Raw genomic sequence first — 17799 nt, 5'->3', positions numbered from 1 at the left:
AATCGTAATGATGTTTTCAATGGGCGTTTAAGTTATATGCATATCCAGTTCTCCAGTATCTAAGAAGTGAAGTTTCAGTTTTTGTAGATTAAGTATACAGTTAATTGTGATAATAACTCATAGTTCAACTGAACCTGCATGCTATAACACTATATCCCGCATGCTGCTTAATTTGTTCATTATTTCATGAGTGAAGTGCATCCTAGGTCCTTGAACTATTTTTAAGGTGTCACATAGGTCCTTAAACTATGAAAAGTGCCATATAGGTCCTCAGAAATCCTTGAAGTGTAATAAGTGTGTATATATGTGACACCTTTGAAATAGTTCAAGGACCTACGTGACACCTTCGAAATAGTTTGAGGACCAGAATGGCACACATATTGCACCTTGAGGACCTAGATGACGACTTTCATAGTTCGAGGACCTATGTGACACCTCTGAAATAGTTCGAGGACCTATGATGCACTTCACTCTTATTTCATCGCTAAAGTAGAGATCAAGATAAAACTTGTAGTACTACTTGACTATGAGACAAGCATGGCCGAGTAAGCATTTGCAAGGTCCATCAAATTTCAAATATGAAAAATGACTCAATAGCCGCCAAGCCATGGATGAATTATTCGGTAATTAAAAATTACCACCAGAAGAAAATTTACCCTTCCCAAAGGATGGATGCATCTCTCGGGTCGCCATGCATCGATTTACCAGCAAATACTCCACACACTTAAATCCAAGCGGATGGCCAACTTGAAATATACTATCTAGAGCTAACAACAATATTACAAGAGACTCAGGGACGCGGCTTGAGAGTTTCATAAGGAAATAATTTTTCTAATCAGTCAATCAAAAGCTCTTTGTTGTTGCAGGGGTCAGTCAGCTAATTGGCTTGGATCTGTTTCAACTTAATTATTGACAACTGAAGCACATGACCAGCAATCCAGCATCACAAAGTTTTCATTTAGAACACATTAGTAATATATAACTTTATTTTCTTATTAGCATGTAAAACATGCAAAAACATGAAATGACATGTGTTGTTGAACAAACGGAGTACTTAATACAAGTAACATTTAGAAATACACAATACAAACATTGGTCATAATTTGATTACATTTTTCCATGATAGATACCACATAGTTATATCTGCAGTGTATCAATAACCATCGTTCCCTGAGAGAAATGTTCATACAGCCCGGCAATGTAGTCCTTGACCTTCACTTTCATGTACAATGCTGGTCTCTTCTCATCGATCAGCTGAGCCGATGGCTCAATTTCTCTCTCATGGTCAACAGAATAGTCTAGAGCCACTGATAGCCTCTCTTTCTTTGCATTTGTCACGACCCTATGCACAGGGCTCTTGAAGAAGCCGTTGCTCATTATCTATGAAACAAAACATTTAACTCAATCAGCCCAAGACCTTAGAAACTTTTGACAAAATGATTATTTTATCCGAAAACCCTGGCATTTAATTTTGATTGTTGTGTTCCATTATGAATATGCTAGCAAAGGCTATAAATTTGTTATACCATGGAAGTATTTTTCATGGAAAACTCAAACAGTAAGGTTCTGACCTGACCATACAAAATAGTACTGCTAGTTTATAAAAAAAACGCACCTCAGTCTGATCTCCTATAATGACCAACAGTGTGTGAGGTACGATCAGTACATCCCACCACACCCCATCTCTTAGAACTTGCAGGCCACCGACGCTGTCATCGACCATGAGAAGTGTAAGAACGGTTCCATCACAGTGAGGCTTGAGACCAAATACAAGCTCTGGCCTTGGACACTCCGGGTAGTAGCTGCATCTCACGTTAGTTTCAGCCTTCTCCCCGAGCTGGTCCACAAAGTAGTCGTCATCATGAAGCTGCAGCAGCTTCGCCATTGCCCGGAGCAGATTGTCCTTCACTCCCCCACATTTTATCGTGAAGTTGTGCAGAATATCCCTGCAAAGACAACAATATATGAGCTTATGATACTTAAACCCCAAGCCTGGAAATTTGGAAAGTGATATCTCTGATCAATAGGTGACCTGAAGTTTTCAGGATGTGTTGGCCAGAGGGCGATGCGTCGCTCGTCCTCGGGCTCTACCTTGAGGTAGAGGCGGTCAGACCAGTCCAGGATCTGGTCCGGCGACCTCACCTGGTCATTCCCGTACCCCTCAAACTGGAACTCCTCACCGCCGATTAGGTTGGTGTACCTCTTCTTGTCTTCAAGTGGCCGCTTGAAAAACTCTCTCGAAGCAATCATCATGTCGTCCATAATGGTGGTTTCTACACCATGGTTACTGAGCTGCATGCAGGCACATACATATAGGCAAGATGAATATGAACGTTTGATCTTGTACTAAAATTGTGGAGTACTACTAAGTACCAGGAAGAGGCCCCATGACTCGAGCGCTGCTCGAAGCTTCGATGCCTCATCAGTGGCTGCACCATCCTCCGTGAAAAGGCAGCAGAGGTCAATGACAGGGATAGGTGCTGCGATGGCTGTGGCGAGCTGCTGGTCGTGGTGCCCGCGCACCATGTACTGGGCTGGCACGTCGGGCTTGCCGAGGACGTTGGCGAGCTCCTGCACCGTCATTGCTCGCTCTTCTCCCATGCTTCCCATAGTTGCACTTGCACGACCTTCACGTATACTGCATGGGTCTTATAGTAAGAGGGAGTACCAAACAGAAGAATCCGAAATGTATTCTGATTACACTTAAAAATCAGATTGATACTGCAAATCTGACATACGTGTAAAATAGGTATGATTTGAACAGTTGCGAGGCAATGTTAAATCTCATGCATTTTCTTGGCTAGCTCATGCATATGAAGCTTAGATCAGGAACTGCCAAACGAAATTACCGGCAATAGTGGGAGAGATCTGAGATGGACCTTTGATCAATCTCCTTGACCAATTCCTCGGGTCAGTACTTGTGCTCTACAACAAGTAATGCAACTTAGATGTGGAAATACCAGAGCATGGAGCTCCGTTTATATAGACTATTGGAGTAACAGGTAGCACCTCTAACAATTGAAGAATATGACAAAAGGACTTCATAGCCGGCCAGCCATGGATTAATTATTGGGTAAATAGAAGATTACCGCCCACAGAAAATCTAGTCTTCCCCATGCACATGCTCATCCCACAGGATCGATGCATCTGGTCACCATGCATCTAACTGCCAGCAAATACTCCACATTTAAGCTAACCCAAGTGGATGGCCAACTTGAAACATACCACCTATGAACTTTGAGGTAACAAATTAAAAATATGACAAATAACTTAGTAGCCGCCTAGCCATAGATTAACTATTCCGTAAATTAAAAACTACCACCAAAGTAAAATTTACCCTTCCTTGAGGATCGATGCATCTGGTCAGTATCTACCAATCTACCACTAAATACTCCCCACTTGCAGCCAAGTGGACTGCCAACTTGAAATATACCGTGTATGTGCCACGAATGAACTTAGAGCTCACAACAATATTGCAAGAGACCCAAGGACGCGACTCGAGAGTTCCGTGAGAAAACTTAATTTCGTATGAACACTTGCTTTGCACGCCGACGTGGAATGAATTCTTCTAATCGGTTGGTCAAGAGCGCTTGGTTGTTGCAGGGGTCAGTCCTATATTCCTGCGGCTGGCCTCTTTCCTCTTCCGCCGCTGGCCGGAGGGCGTGCCCCACCCGTCGGGCTTCCTCGTCACACAACTGGCCCGTGAAGAACGACCAGCAAGAATCATCTCTGCGCCCGCGCCGTCATTCGCCCTGGCGCCATGGTCCCCCCTCGGAGACCGCTACCGTTTCCAGTTTCCTCCGGCATGGCATCGGCGGCCTCCCCGGGGATGGTGGCTTCCACGCGGTGCCGCTCACCTCACGTCGTGGCCTTGTTCTAGACCACATCGTCCCACTCGTCCGCCCCAACAATTTGACCGAGAGAAACTTGAGTCTGGCAGTGTTCGATCCGCTCGCCGGCATAGGCGACCTGCTGCCCCCGCTGAGGTACAATGGGGATTTCACAATGGAAGGATACACCTTCCTAACCGATCTGGATTGCTTCTCCGACAAACGGCGATGGCCAATCTACACAGTGTCCTTCAAAGTGCTAATCATCAGTGTCGACAAAGGTAAGCCAGGGTACAATCTCCATGTGTTCACGTCCGCCGAGTGGAGCTGGAGCACGCCTACAAAGTTCTTTTACACTCGAGCACGGCGTGCATGTGGCGCCCCAGCACGCCAGCGCCGTCGTGAGCCGAGGCTGTTAGAATTATTGTATAGGGATAGAAGAGGTGTTTAACTTGTATCCAACTTTATCTCATCTTGTCTTTATCCCTTGTAACGACCTTCTCCTGGTCGATCTCCTCTCAACAGATCTCCCTCTCCCTCGATCGGTTTTCTCTCTCTGTAAACGTATGCACCAAGGCATTGCCTCTATATATACAACGCGGCCCGAGACAAAGGGTTCTACGCTTTCCAAACTATTTTACATGGTAACAGAGCCTCTTCCTCATCAGATCGAAAGAGATCGCATCTAGCTACCTTCGCGACCGAGACATGTCTACCACCTCTGCCTCCACGTCGCCCAGCACCATGGGCGCGATCACCACCACCTCCTCCACTTCCACCTTTGCTTCCTAATCCACAGCCACAAACTCCTTCCTCGGATCGCCGCCCCAGGAGAAGCTGACCAGGGGGAACTTCCTCCTTTGGAAAGCCATCGTGCTTCCCCAGATCAAGGGTGCCCAGATGGAGCATCACCTTGACGCAACAAGCCCACCGCCGCCGGCCACGCTAACCATCACCAAGGATGGCAAGGACGAGCAAGTCGCCAACTTCGCCTGCACTCTCTAGTATGCCCAACAGCAACAACTCCAAGGGTTCTTGATGGGTTCTTTTTCCAGCGAGATTCTCTCTCAGGTGGCCACGCTCCAGACGCCGGCCGCGGTATGGCGCGCCATCAACGACATGTTTGCTGCCCAGAGCCAAGCGCAGGCGATTAACACCCGCATGGAGCTCACCAACCTTAAAAAAGGTAATATGTCTATGGCAGAGTACCTCGGCAAGATCAAGATGCTCACAGATGAAGTCGCGTGCACGGCCTCGGCGCTCTCCGACCCGGAGATCGTCTCCAAGATCCTTGCTGGCCTTGACATGGAATATAACCCTGTCGTCTCTGCTCTTGTTGCACGCGTGGAACCAATCACGGTCCCGGAGCTGCACAGTCAGCTCCTCAGTTTTGATGCCCGCCTCACCCTCCTCCATGGCGGCAATCTCCGGCAATCATCTGCATACTCCGCTGCACGGGGTCGCGGCCGTGGCCGTGGTCACCAGGGCGGCAACCGTGCCGGTGGTCGCGGCCGTGGCTCCTCTTCGGGCGATGGCGCACGCTCTGGTGGCACCTACGGCCACAACACCGAGGGCGGCGGCTACGGCAACAACCATGGGGTGGCGGCTTCAACTCCAACACTGGCCGCCACCCCTCCTCCTCACGTAGCCGTCCTTGCTGTCAGCTCTACAAGAAGGCCGGTCACGAGGTCATCGACTGTTGGCATCGGTATGATGAAAACTTTGTCCCGGATGCTCATTTGGTTGCAGCTGCTATGCGCGAGCAAGGCATGGATGGCGTTTGGTATGTTGACTCTGGCGCTACGGACCACGTCACAAATGAGTTAGAGCAACTGGCTCTGCGTGAGACATACCATGGCACCGATCAGATCCACACCGCTAGCACTAAAGGTATGGATATTTGTCATATTGGTCAAGTTTCGCTTAATTCCCCTAACCTTCAACGTGATCTAGTTCTTAAGGATGTTCTTCATGTTCCTCAAGCTGATAAAAACCTTGCCTCTATGTCTCGCTTAGCCACTGATAACAATGTTTTCTTTGAGACTCATCCTCGCTATTTTTTCATGAAGGATCGGGCAACGAGGGCACTTCTCTATCACGGTAGATGCGTTGGCGGCCTCTACCCCATCTCATCCGGAGCACTTCGCAACAAGCATCATCGAGTCTACTCCGTCATCAAGCCCTCTTTGGCGAGGTGGCATCAAAGATTAGGTCATCCCTCATCAGTCATAGTTAGGCAAGTAGTCAATAAAGACAATCTTCCCTTGTCACTTAGTTCCAATAATGAGTCTGTTTGCGAAGCATGTCAATGTGCCAAGAGCCATCAGCTTCCCTATCCTAAGTCTACTAGTGTCTCTCATGCTCCCCTACAATTGATCTTCAGTGATGTATGGGGTCATGCCCGAGATTCTTTCTGTCGAAAAAATACTATGTTAGCTTCATTGATGATTACAACAAGTTTACATGGATTTATTTGCTCAAGTATAAATCTGAAGTTTGTTCCATCTTTCAAGAATTTCAGAAACTTGTTGAGAGACACTTTGATAAGAAAATCATAGCAGTCCAAAGTGACTGGGGAGGGGAGTATGAAAAACTCAACTCCTTTTTCCGTAGTATTGGGATGACCCATTATGTGTCTTGTCCTCATGCTCATCAGCAGAATGGCTCTGCTGAACGCAAACACCGCCATATTGTCGAAGTTGGTCTCTCTCTTTTAGCTCAGGCGTCCATGCCCCTCAAGTATTGGGATGAGGCTTTCATCACAGCTACATATCTCATCAATCGTCTTCCCAGTAAGATTATTGGCAATTCTACTCCTTTAGAACGATTGTATAACCAGAAGCCAGATTAGAATTATCTCAAAAAATTTGGGTGTGCTTGTTACCCCAATTTACATCCATACAATCGTCACAAACTTGAGTTTCGTTCCACACAATGTGTTTTTCTTGGGTACAGTAATCTTCATAAAGGTTACAAATGTCTTGAACCATCCACCGGACGCATCTATATCTCTCGGGATGTTATTTTTGATGAGACACTATTTCCTTTCTCCAAGCTTCATCCCAATGCGGGTGCTTTGCTTCGTGCAGAAATCGCACTTCTCTCCGACTCTTCTACACGTCCTAATCACGGGGGTGAATTAACTGATCATGACCATGTGCAAAAATCCAAAGAAAATTGCGTTTCTAATACCTCTTGCGCAGATTCTACCTGTCATTTTATGTGCACACAGGACAAACCAGGACCGGACTCCGATGCTGATCCTGCTGCCAGCGCGCGATCCGAGCCAGATTCGCGTCAGACTGTAGGCGCACGATCCGGTGCAGATCCGCCCCTGCGCCCCCTGGTGGCCGACAGCGGCGCAGCCGACCAGGTGGGTCGCACCAGTCCAGGCGCGTCGCGCCAATCTCCGCCCGCGCGCCTCGAGACGCCCATCGAGCGAGGCGTGGGGGGGAGCGAGTCGCTCGCCGCCACGTCGCCTTGGGCCCCACCGACCGGTCCTGCCAGTTCCGCTGCGACAACACGGGACCCGCCAGGTGGTTCTGATTCGCCGGTCGGCTCTGACTGCGCGTCAGATGAGGAGCAGCGCCAGCAGCGTCAATCCTTCTCAGATCAGGAGCCCGATCTGCCTGGATCTTCTATGCACAACACCGAATCGGCAAGATCTCCTACGCCACAACCAACAGAAACTGTTTCTCTGGCTCCCTCACCTCTTCGTCGAAACACCAGGTCTCGGTCAGGTATTGTTAAAGAAAAACAATATAGTGATGGTACAATAAGGTATAATCCGACCAAGCGTGCCTTCCTTGCCACTTCTGGTGAACCTATTAATCTGCATGATGCTCTTGCTAATAAAGATTGGAAGGAAGCCATGGATAATGAATATAATGCACTTATAAAAAATCAGACTTGGCATCTAGTACCACCGCAACATGGTGCTAATATAATTGACTGTAAATGGGTATACAAGATTAAAAGAAAATCAGATGGCAGTATAGACAGATATAAGGCAAGGTTGGTTGCAAAGGGCTTCAAGCAAAGGTTTGGAATTGATTATGATGATACCTTTAGTCATGTGGTTAAAGCAACTACTATTCGTCTTGTTTTGTCCATTGCTGTTTCCAGAGATTGGAGCTTAAGACAACTGGATGTTCAGAATGCATTTCTTCATGGTGTTCTTGAGGAAGAAGTGTTCATGCGGCAACCACTAGGTTATGAAAATCACAGCACACCACATTATGTATGTAAGTTGGATAAAGCCTTATATGGCCTGAAGCAGGCTCTCCAAGAGCATGGTATTCTAGGTTGAGCATGCAGCTACAGCATCTTGGCTTCACATCGTCCAAGGCAGATACATCCTTGTTCTTTTATAGCAAAGGCAATATCACTATTTTTGTCCTTGTTTATGTTGATGATATAATTGTTGCTAGCTCAAGTCAAGAGGCCACTACTTGTTTGCTTAAGGATTTAAAGCTTGAATTTGCTCTCAAAGATCTAGGTGATCTTCACTACTTTCTTGGCATAGAGGTAAAGCAGATCAGAGATGGAATACTTCTATCACAAGAGAAATATATAGCTGATGTTCTAAAGAGGGTGGGATTGGAGAATTGCAAACCAGTCAGTACACCAATCTCCACCTCGGAAAAGCTTACAGTTGACAGTGGAGAAGCTCTTGGTCCAGAGGATGCAATAAATTATAGAAGTGTTGTAGGTGCCTTGCAATATTTGACTCTTACACGTCCTGATATCTCTTATTCAGTAAACAAGGTATGTAAATATTTGCATGCTCCTAGAACTACTCATTGGACATCAGTTAAAAGAATTCTAAGGTATCTTCAGTATTCTCAAGGACTTGGACATCAGATTGTCAAGTCCCCTTCCTTGCGTGTTACTGCATATTCTGATGCAGACTGGGCAGGGTGTGCTGATGATAGGAGATCTACTGGTGGTTTTGCTGTGTTTCTGGGGTCTAACCTTGTGTCATGGAGTGCAAGAAAGCAAGCTACTGTTTGAAGATCCAGTACGGAGGCTGAATACAAGTCGTTGGCGAATGCTACAACTGAAGTGATGTGGATACAAACATTACTTTATGAACTTGGGATTAAAGCTCCAAAAGCTGCACGGCTGTGGTGTGACAATATTGGTGCAACTTACCTTTCAGCAAATCCTGTTTTTCATGCACGAACAAAACATATTGAAGTGGATTTCCATTTTGTCAGAGAGAGTAGCTCGAAAGCTACTTGAGATCCGGTTTATTCCTACAGGGGATCAACTTGCGGATGGGTTCACTAAACCCTTGACCGAGAGAAGACTAGACGAGTTTAAGTACAATCTCAACCTTAGCAACGCTTGAGGTTTAGATTGAGGGGGAATGTTAGAATTATTGTATAGGGATAGAAGAGGTGTTTAACTTGTATCCAACTCTATCTCATCTTCTCTTTATCCCTTGTAATGACCTTCCCCTGGTCGATCTCCTCTCAACCGATCTCCCTCTCCCTCGATCGGTTTTCTCTCTATGTAAACGTATGCACCAAGGCATTGCCTCTATATATACAACGCGGCCCGAGACAAAGGGTTCTACGCTTCCCAAACTATTTTACAGAGGCACGGCACATTGGCTTCTCAGGGAGACGTCAAGCTTTTATACGCTCAACGTGTGCGCTAAGACTACTAACATGTCCTTAACAAGGCTCCCAATCACCCCGAACCACCACGACCTCAATTTGTACAGCGAACCAATGGTTAGCGTCACCAATGACGGGACGCTAGACGCTAATTGGTTCGCTTGTATAGGAAATGCACCATGCTGGAGATCTAGACATGTCAAGGTGATAACAAGAGCGAAGATGGCACTGCAGACCGCTGGAATCGCACAAAGATGATCAAGCTAAAACGACCCAACCAAAGTAAGATCGGCCTTGTGCAATGCGTGTGTGTGGGCGAGATGACCGGCAAACTGCTGGTCAATGACAATCAAGGTTGTGCGTACATTGTAGATCTCCAAACTGGTGTGGTGGAGACGGTCACCGAGTGGTTTCACGGCAGTGTCCAGAGTGCTATACCGTGTGAGATAGATTGGCCTGCCTACTTCATTTCTAAGTTGGCTGGTGGCAGGATCAAGCGGACTAAACTGGGAGGAGCTATGCAGAAAATTACGAAATCTTTCTGGGGACTAGTAGTTGTGTCAGTAATCTTTGGACCAATTGCTATGAGGTGGGCTTGGGCCTAGTAGGAGCTACAAGAATCTTAGGTTTTGTGTGGCAGACTTTGTGAACACCTAAGTTAATATTTACTTATGGGCGCATTGTCTACGACACTCACTATAAAGATGCATCATCAAGGCAAGCAACAAACTTTTCCATTGACTTTTTTCATCAGATTAACAGGATGGAATTGCCATATTCAGATCAATTGCCTCCGCATTATGTCTTCTGTTTTGATATGTGTTTATCAAGACTGCTTTGTGTGCTTGCTGAACCATGGATGTTCTATATTGAACAAATCGTAATGATGTTTTCAATGGGCGTTTAAGTTATGTGCATATCCAGTTCTCCAGTATCTAAGAAGTGAAGTTTCAGTTTTTGTAGATTAAGTATACAGTTAATTGTGATAATAACTCATAGTTCAACTGAACCTGCATGCTATAACACTATATCCCGCATGCTGCTTAATTTGTTCATTATTTCATCGCTAAAGTAGAGATCAAGATAAAACTTGTAGTACTACTTGACTATGAGACAAGCATGGCCGATTAAGCATTTGCAAGGTCCATCAAATTTCAAATATGAAAATGACTCAATAGCCGCCAAGCCATGGATGAATTATTCGGTAATTAAAAAATTACCACCAGAAGAAAATTTACCCTTCCCAAAGGATGGATGCATCTCTCGGGTCGCCATGCATCCATTTACCAGCAAATACTCCACACACTTAAATCCAAGCGGATGGCCAACTTGAAATATACTATCTAGAGCTAACAACAATATTACAAGAGACTCAGGGACGCGGCTTGAGAGTTTCATAAGGAAATAATTTTTCTAATCAGTCAATCAAAAGCTCTTGGTTGTTGCAGGGGTCAGTCAGCTAATTGGCTTGGATATGTTTCAACTTAATTATTGACAACTGAAGCACATGACCAGCAATCCAGCATCACAAAGTTTTCATTTAGAACACATTAGTAATATATATAACTTTATTGTCTTATTAGCATGTAAAACATGCAAAAACTTGAAATGAATGTGTTGTTGAACAAACGGAGTACTTAATACAAGTAACATTTAGAAATACACAATACAAACATTGGTCATAATTTGATCACATTTTTCCATGATAGATACCACATAGTTATATCTGCAGTGTATCAATAACCATCGTTCCCTGAGAGAAATGTTCATACAGCCCGGCATTGTAGTCCTTGACCTTCACTTTCATGTACAATGCTGGTCTCTTCTCATCGATCAGCTGAGCCGATGGCTCAATTTCTCTCTCATGGTCAACAGAATAGTCTAGAGCCACTGATAGCCTCTCTTTCTTTGCATTTGTCACGACCCTATGCACAGGGCTCTTGAAGAAGCCGTTGCTCATTATCTATGAAACAAAACATTTAACTCAATCAGGCCAAGACCTTAGAAACTTTTGACAAAATGATTATTTTATCCGAAAACCCTGGCATTTAATTTTGATTGTTGTGTTCCATTATGAATATGCTAGCAAAGGCTATAAATTTGTTATACCATGGAAGTATTTTTCATGGAAAACTCAAACAGTAAGGTTCTGACCTGACCATACAAAATAGTGCTACTAGTTTATAAAAAAACGCACCTCAGTCTGATCTCCTATAATGACCAACAGTGTGTGAGGTACGATCGGTACATCCCACCACACCCCATCTCTTAGAACTTGCAGGCCACCGACGCTGTCATCGACCATGAGAAGTGTAAGAACGGTTCCATCACAGTGAGGCTTGAGACCAAATACAAGCTCTAGCCTTGGACACTCTGGGTAGTAGCTGCATCTCACGTTAGTTTCAACCTTCTCCCCAAGCTGGTCCACAAAGTAGTCGTCATCATGAAGTTGCAGCAGCTTCGCCATTGCCCGGAGCAGATTGTCCTTCACTCCCCCACATTTTCTCGTGAAGTTGTGCAGAATATCCCTGCAAAGACAACAATATATGATGTTATGATACTTAAACCCCAGGCCTGGAAATTTGGAAAGTGATATCTCTGATCAATAGGTGACCTGAAGTTTTCAAGATGTGTTGGCCAGAGGGTGATGCGTCGCTCGTCCTCAGGCTCTACCTTGAGGTAGAGGCGGTCAGACCAGTCCAGGATCTGGTCCGGTGACCTCACCTGGTCATTCCCGTACCCCTCAAACTGGAACTGCTCACCGCCGATTAGGTTGGTGTACCTCTTCTTGTCTTCAAGTGGTGTAACATCCCAAATTTTCAATTTGGAATGTTGTACATTAGATCATCATTGCATATCATATTTTATTTGCTTTTGGTTTTGATCGTAGAAATTCTACGCAACTCAAGGACCCACGGAGAGAGTTGGGGATTTCGTTATTCTCATATTTGAGTTTTCTCAAATTTTGAGAATAGGATCATTTGATTTTAATTATTTTATCTTCAATTATTTCTATTACAAAAATATGAGAGAGGGAATAAAATGACCTTCCCAAAATAAAAAAATATTGAGGGTTTAATAATAAAATCAAATAAGATTTTATTTTGGAGTTTTTCGTTATTTTATTTGAATTTAGGAAAAATGTGCGTTTTGCAAAATTGCATTTAGGCCCCAAATAAATGTTCACTTTGTCCGGTTTGAATTTAGAAGTCGGGGAAAACTTATTTCGGGATTTTTGGAGTCCATTTAGTATTTCTTTTATTTGTTTTTCTGCGTGTAATTATTTAAAAAAACGCGAACCGACCTAACAGGCCGTGTCTGACCCGGATACCTGGCCCGACCGGCCTTTATAAGCAAGGGAGCCCAGCCGAGCCGCCCCAAACCCTAGCCGCACACCGCCGCCGCCTTTCGCCGCCGACCCCGCCGCCCGCGCCGCCGCCTCGCGCCGCCGCCGCCGTCCCACCCGCCCGCCGGAGCCGCCGCCGCCGACCCCGCCGCCCGAGGTTGACCTCGATCTCGCCGCCGGTTTTTCTCGAAAAACCGTTCGGTTTTTCGTCGGTTTTTTAGTTTCCGTTTTTTTATTAGATCGGTTTTTTTCGGTTTAGTTTAATTACGAGCGTTCGCTCGTTCGTTCGTTTTAACGAACGCGTTCATCATTTAGATCCAGATAAAGAACGTTTGTTCGTTAATCTGTTCGTCGTTTTTCTTTTTCTTGGACTTTCCGCGATTATTTCTGATCGCGATTTCTAATCCGATTTTTGTTTTAGTATAATTTTTCGCTCGTTTATCGGAATCAGGCGATTCGAGCGCCTGGAGTTTCGTCTCGAAACCCTCTTTCTGTTTAACCAATTTAAACAAGTTTTTGCTTCTGTAAAATTTGACTTAGGTCCAGATTAGTAAAACGAAGTTGGTTTCTTTCGCCGTTTGACTTTCGTTGCTTCGTTTGATTTTGATTCTTTTTGCAAACCGGAGTTCTTAAGTTGAACTTTCTGGTTAGATCTCTTATTTGAGTTTTATCTGTGCATTAGATGAGTACTTATTGTATGCTTGTTTGTTTTTTTGCGAGAGAGTATCCGGAGTGTGCCGCCTGTTACTTCGAATCTCTAGGTTTCGTGGATCATTAGCAAGGTAAGTAACACTTTGATCATACCACTTTACTACCCAGTTTTATTGCATTAGATCAATCCTCAAACATTGCATGATTAGGATCTAATTAAATTGTGGGATGGGAAGTAGATGAGGTAGTGCGTATTACTTGTTTCATTATCAAACCCTTGGGAGTTACTTCTACGTTTGCTTATTATGCCATGCTATGCTAGTAGACGTGGATTGGGTGAGTGATATCCATGACAGATGTGAGATTGTTAATTAATGTTTATTTAAGGTGGCAACTTAAACACACATCTGGGTGGATTGAGGTACCTGGGTATTCCAGGATTGCATGTTTCTTTTTGGACCACCACCCAGGCCCAAAGGGATCATGAGATTATTCATACTAGAAACTTCCGTATGCAGCCACAAGCTACTATGGGCTCTAGCATAGTTGACTAAGTTGTGCGAACTCTTACAGTAGTAGACTAGCAGATGTAGGGGATGTAGGTGGTACGGTCTACCCGATCGTAAGGTGCTAGCGCTTCTGAAAGACTATGTCTCGGTCATCCGTTTCTCAAACACCATGTAGTGCCTGCAGAGTGTATAAACTAATCATGATTAGCCGTGACCCCGGTTATGGACGTTTTGAGTATCTAGTACTTGGATTATCATGTGAATCTCATCATGTTACTTTTAATTAATTTTTTTGGGTTTAATGAAGATGCTTAATTGGGATTGAGTATGCTGTCAACCATTCTCAATGTTTAACAACCACCATGATAGTTAAATAAAATTTATTCCTTTGCAGTAGGGAAAAATTGGTTTTATGCAAAATTGTAACCATAGAGCTTTCCACCAGCCATATATGCATGTAGTATAGCTTTATTCTTCCATTACTCTCTATGTGTTACATTGCTAGCATATTCCATGTGCTGACCCATTTTCGGGCTGCAACGTTTCATGTTGCAGACTTTTCAGACGATGAGTAAGGTGCCTTTAGGTCGTGGTTCTATACTCAGTGATGCCATTGGAGTTGATGGACTCGCTTATCTTCCAAGCCTTCCGTTGTTATCGTTATTAGATGGCCTTAAGCCATATTTATTGTAATAAGTTTTCTTTTGAGACATTCGATGTAATAAGTGTGTGATTGCTACTCTGTTATAAATCCTTCAAGTACTGTGTGGTATCAGCATTACTGATCCAGGGATGACACCTGAGCACAGAGATCAGACTGTTTGAGGTCTGGTCGCTACAAGTGGCCGCTTGAAAAACTCCCTTGAAGCAATCATCATGTCGTCCATCATGGTGGTTTCTACACCATGGTTACTGAGCTGCATGCAGGCACATACATATAAGCCAGATGAATATGAATGTTTGATCTTGTACTAAAATTTTGGAGTACTTCTAAGTACCGTGTGCTGATAGGATTGTTACTTACCAGGAAGAGGCCCCATGACTCGAGCGCTACTCGAAGCTTTGATGCCTCATCAGTGGCTGCACCATCCTCTGTGAAAAGGTGGCAGAGGTCGATGACAGGGATAGGTGATGTGACTGCTGTGGCGAGCTGCTGATCGTGGTGCCCGCGCGCCACGTACTGGGCTGGCACGTCGGGCTTGCCGAGGACGTTGGCGAGCTCCTGCACCGTCATTGCTGGTTCTTCTCCCATGCTTCCCATAGTTGCACTTGCACGACCTTCACGTATACTTCATGGGTCTTATAGTAAGAGGGAGTGCCAAACAGAAGAATCTGAAATATATTATGATTACACTTAAAAATCAGATTGCTACTGCAAATCTGACATACGGGTAAAATAGGCTTGATTTGAACAGTTGTGAGGCAACGTTAAATCTCATGCATTTTATCGGCTAGCTCATGCATATGAAGCTTAGATCAGGAACTGCCAAACAATATTACCTGCAATAGAGTGAGAGGTCTGAGATGGATCTTTGATCAATCTCCTTGATCAATTCCTCGGGTCAGTACTTGTGCTCTACAACAAGTAATGCAACTTAGCTGTGGAAGTACCAAAGCATGGAGCTCTGTTTATATAGACTACTGGAGTAACAGGTAGCGCCTCTAACAATTGAAGAATATGACAAAAGGACTCCATAGCCGGCCAGCCATGGATTAATTATTGGTTAAATAGTCCCTCTATCCGAAAAAGCTTGTCCCTCAAATGAATGTATCTAGCACCAAGATTTTTCGAACAGAGGGAGTAGAAGATTGCCGCCCACAGAAAATCTAGTCTTTCCCATGCACATGCTCTTCCTAAAGGGATCGATGCATCTGGTCACCATGCATCTAACTGCCAGCAAATACTCCACAATTAACCTAACCCAAGTGGATGGCCAACTTGAAACATACCACGTATGAACTTTGAGGTAACAAATTATAAAAATGACAAATGACTTAATAGCCTCCTAGCCATGGATTAACTATCTGTAAATTTAAAACTACCACCAAAGGAAAATTTACCCTTCGTAGAGGATCGATGCATCTGGTCGGTATCCGTCAATCTACCAGTAAATATTCCCCACTTAAAACCAAGTGGACAGCCAACTTGCAATATACCATTTATGTGCCACGTAGGAACTTATAGCTAACAACAATATTGCAAGAGACCCAAGGACGTGACTCAAGAGTTCCTTGAGAAAACTTAATTTCGTATGAACACTTGCTTTGAAGGCCGATGTTGAATGAGTTATTTTAATCGGCCGGTCAAGAGCGCTTGATTGTTGCAGGGGTCAGTCCTAGATTACTGCGGCTGGCTGGCTTGGATCCGTTTTAGTTTAAATATTGACAACTGAAGCCCATGACCAACATGCGTACGTCAATTTCAATTTATTTATGCGTCGTCAGCACGGACGTCGTTAGTGCTAATTACTATTACATCAGCAACTGAAGCACCAGCTGCTGCTACATCGGAGTTAGAGGAACACTTATGTGCTAAGCATCATGTTGATGATTGTTGTTCAAAGCGTGTGGTATGTCACACCTCCAGCCTTCCTTTTAAGGTGTACTAGAACATGAATGTCCACTTTACGGCGCCCATCTATCTACAAATGTAATACTATAATATCTGAGAACATTTAGCCGGTAGAAAGCTTCCGGAAGGAAATGAACAATTTAAATGATGTTGGGGTTTAAAGCAGTACATATTTTACATGTTTACAAAATTGTTTGTAAATTAATTGACGCAGTCTCTATACAACATTGTACAGAGGTTGCATCAACTAATTCAGTTCGGAGGGAGTAACAAAAAATTGCTAAATAATGTAGCATGCACATTTAAATTTTACTCTATGCTCCAAATATAAATTATGCAGATGCCACTAATTTCATTGGTTGAAAATGGGTCATAATTACAATTACCTTTCATGCTCGAATTAAAAATGTTGAATATCATCCCATACATAATTTTTCTAATCAGTCAATCAAGAGCGATTGGTTGTTCCAGGGGACAGTCAGCTAACTAGCTTGGGCCCGTTTCAACTTAATATTGACAACTAAAGCACATGACAACCAATCCAGCATCACGTATTTTTCATTTATAACACACTAAGAATAAATAACTTTGTTTTTCTTATTAGCATGTGGAACATGCAAAAACTTGAAATGACATGTGTTATTGAACAAAGTGATTCTTGGCATTTAGAAATACATGATACAAACATTGGTCATAAAATGATGAAAGTTTTTGCATGACACACATGATACCACATATTTATATGATTATATCTGAAGTGTATCAATAACCATCGTCCTTGAGAGTACAGCCAGGCCATGTAGTCCTTGACATTCACTATCATGTACAATGCTTGTCTCTTCTCATCAATCAGTTGAGCTGATGGCTCGAGATATCTCTCATGGTCAACAGAATAGTCTAGAGGCATCGATGGCCTCTCTTTCTATGCATATGTCACGACCCTATGCACAGGGCTCTTGAAGAACCCATTGCTCATTATCTGTGCTACAAAACATTTAACTTCATCAGCCCAAGACCTTAGAAACATTGACCAAAATGATTTTATGTTTTAAAATACCTGGCATGTAACTTCGATTGTTGTGTTATATATGGATATGCTAGGAAGGACTCTAAATTTTTTATAGTATGCTAGGAAATGGTTCGATTTATATTCTAGGAGGTTCTATAAATATGTTTATGTAATAATAAACTACAAACCACTAATGATATTAGTTAGACAATACACTTTTTGAGATCTCAATAATGATATTTGATCATATTAAGATAT

The 17799-nt window shown here is 43.8% G+C and overlaps 2 protein-coding genes across 3 annotated transcripts; both read right to left on the bottom strand.

The window, feature by feature from the left end:
• Positions 1 to 963: 963 nt before the first annotated feature.
• Positions 964 to 2983, bottom strand: LOC125523615 (protein SRG1-like). Of its 2 annotated transcripts, none has more exons than XM_048688636.1 (5): positions 2850 to 2983; positions 2374 to 2638; positions 2033 to 2292; positions 1616 to 1946; positions 964 to 1380 (listed from the first exon to the last, which is right to left on the bottom strand). In XM_048688636.1, exons 2-5 carry the CDS (start codon positions 2608 to 2610, stop codon positions 1138 to 1140), a joined length of 1071 nt encoding a protein of 356 aa, XP_048544593.1. In that variant the 5' UTR covers positions 2611 to 2638; positions 2850 to 2983; the 3' UTR covers positions 964 to 1137. The 2 variants fall into 2 exon arrangements, with proteins under 2 accessions (XP_048544593.1, XP_048544594.1); XM_048688637.1 differs by having other exon boundaries at positions 2880 to 2977.
• Positions 2984 to 11086: 8103 nt separating this feature from the next.
• LOC125524794 (protein SRG1-like) lies at positions 11087 to 15526 on the bottom strand. The gene is made up of 7 exons (XM_048689823.1): positions 15461 to 15526; positions 14985 to 15292; positions 14800 to 14877; positions 14458 to 14461; positions 12069 to 12246; positions 11652 to 11982; positions 11087 to 11417 (listed from the first exon to the last, which is right to left on the bottom strand). The coding sequence occupies exons 2-7, from the start codon at positions 15219 to 15221 to the stop codon at positions 11175 to 11177; spliced, it is 1071 nt and encodes a 356-aa protein (XP_048545780.1). The 5' UTR covers positions 15222 to 15292; positions 15461 to 15526; the 3' UTR covers positions 11087 to 11174.
• Positions 15527 to 17799: the final 2273 nt, after the last annotated feature.

Source organism: Triticum urartu, chromosome 7 (assembly GCF_003073215.2).
Source record: "Triticum urartu cultivar G1812 chromosome 7, Tu2.1, whole genome shotgun sequence".
In the NCBI taxonomy this organism is placed as follows: Eukaryota; Viridiplantae; Streptophyta; class Magnoliopsida; order Poales; family Poaceae; genus Triticum; species Triticum urartu.
This window is presented reverse-complemented; position numbering and strand designations above follow the sequence as displayed.

What these genes read in the sequence shown, in the direction of transcription:
- LOC125524794 (XM_048689823.1), bottom strand. Translation starts at nt 15,221, where the DNA reads ATGGGAAGCATGGGAGAAGAACCAGCAATGACGGTGCAGGAGCTCGCC. An exon ending in ACACATCTTGAAAACTTCAG is followed by an intron (nt 11,983 to 12,068) that starts GTCACCTATTGA and finishes TTGTCTTTGCAG; the next exon opens with GGATATTCTGCACAACTTCA. An exon ending in TTATAGGAGATCAGACTGAG is followed by an intron (nt 11,418 to 11,651) that starts GTGCGTTTTTTT and finishes TTTGTTTCATAG; the next exon opens with ATAATGAGCAACGGCTTCTT.
- LOC125523615 (XM_048688636.1), bottom strand. Translation starts at nt 2,610, where the DNA reads ATGGGAAGCATGGGAGAAGAGCGAGCAATGACGGTGCAGGAGCTCGCC. An exon ending in AGTCATGGGGCCTCTTCCTG is followed by an intron (nt 2,293 to 2,373) that starts GTACTTAGTAGT and finishes GCCTGCATGCAG; the next exon opens with CTCAGTAACCATGGTGTAGA. An exon ending in ACACATCCTGAAAACTTCAG is followed by an intron (nt 1,947 to 2,032) that starts GTCACCTATTGA and finishes TTGTCTTTGCAG; the next exon opens with GGATATTCTGCACAACTTCA.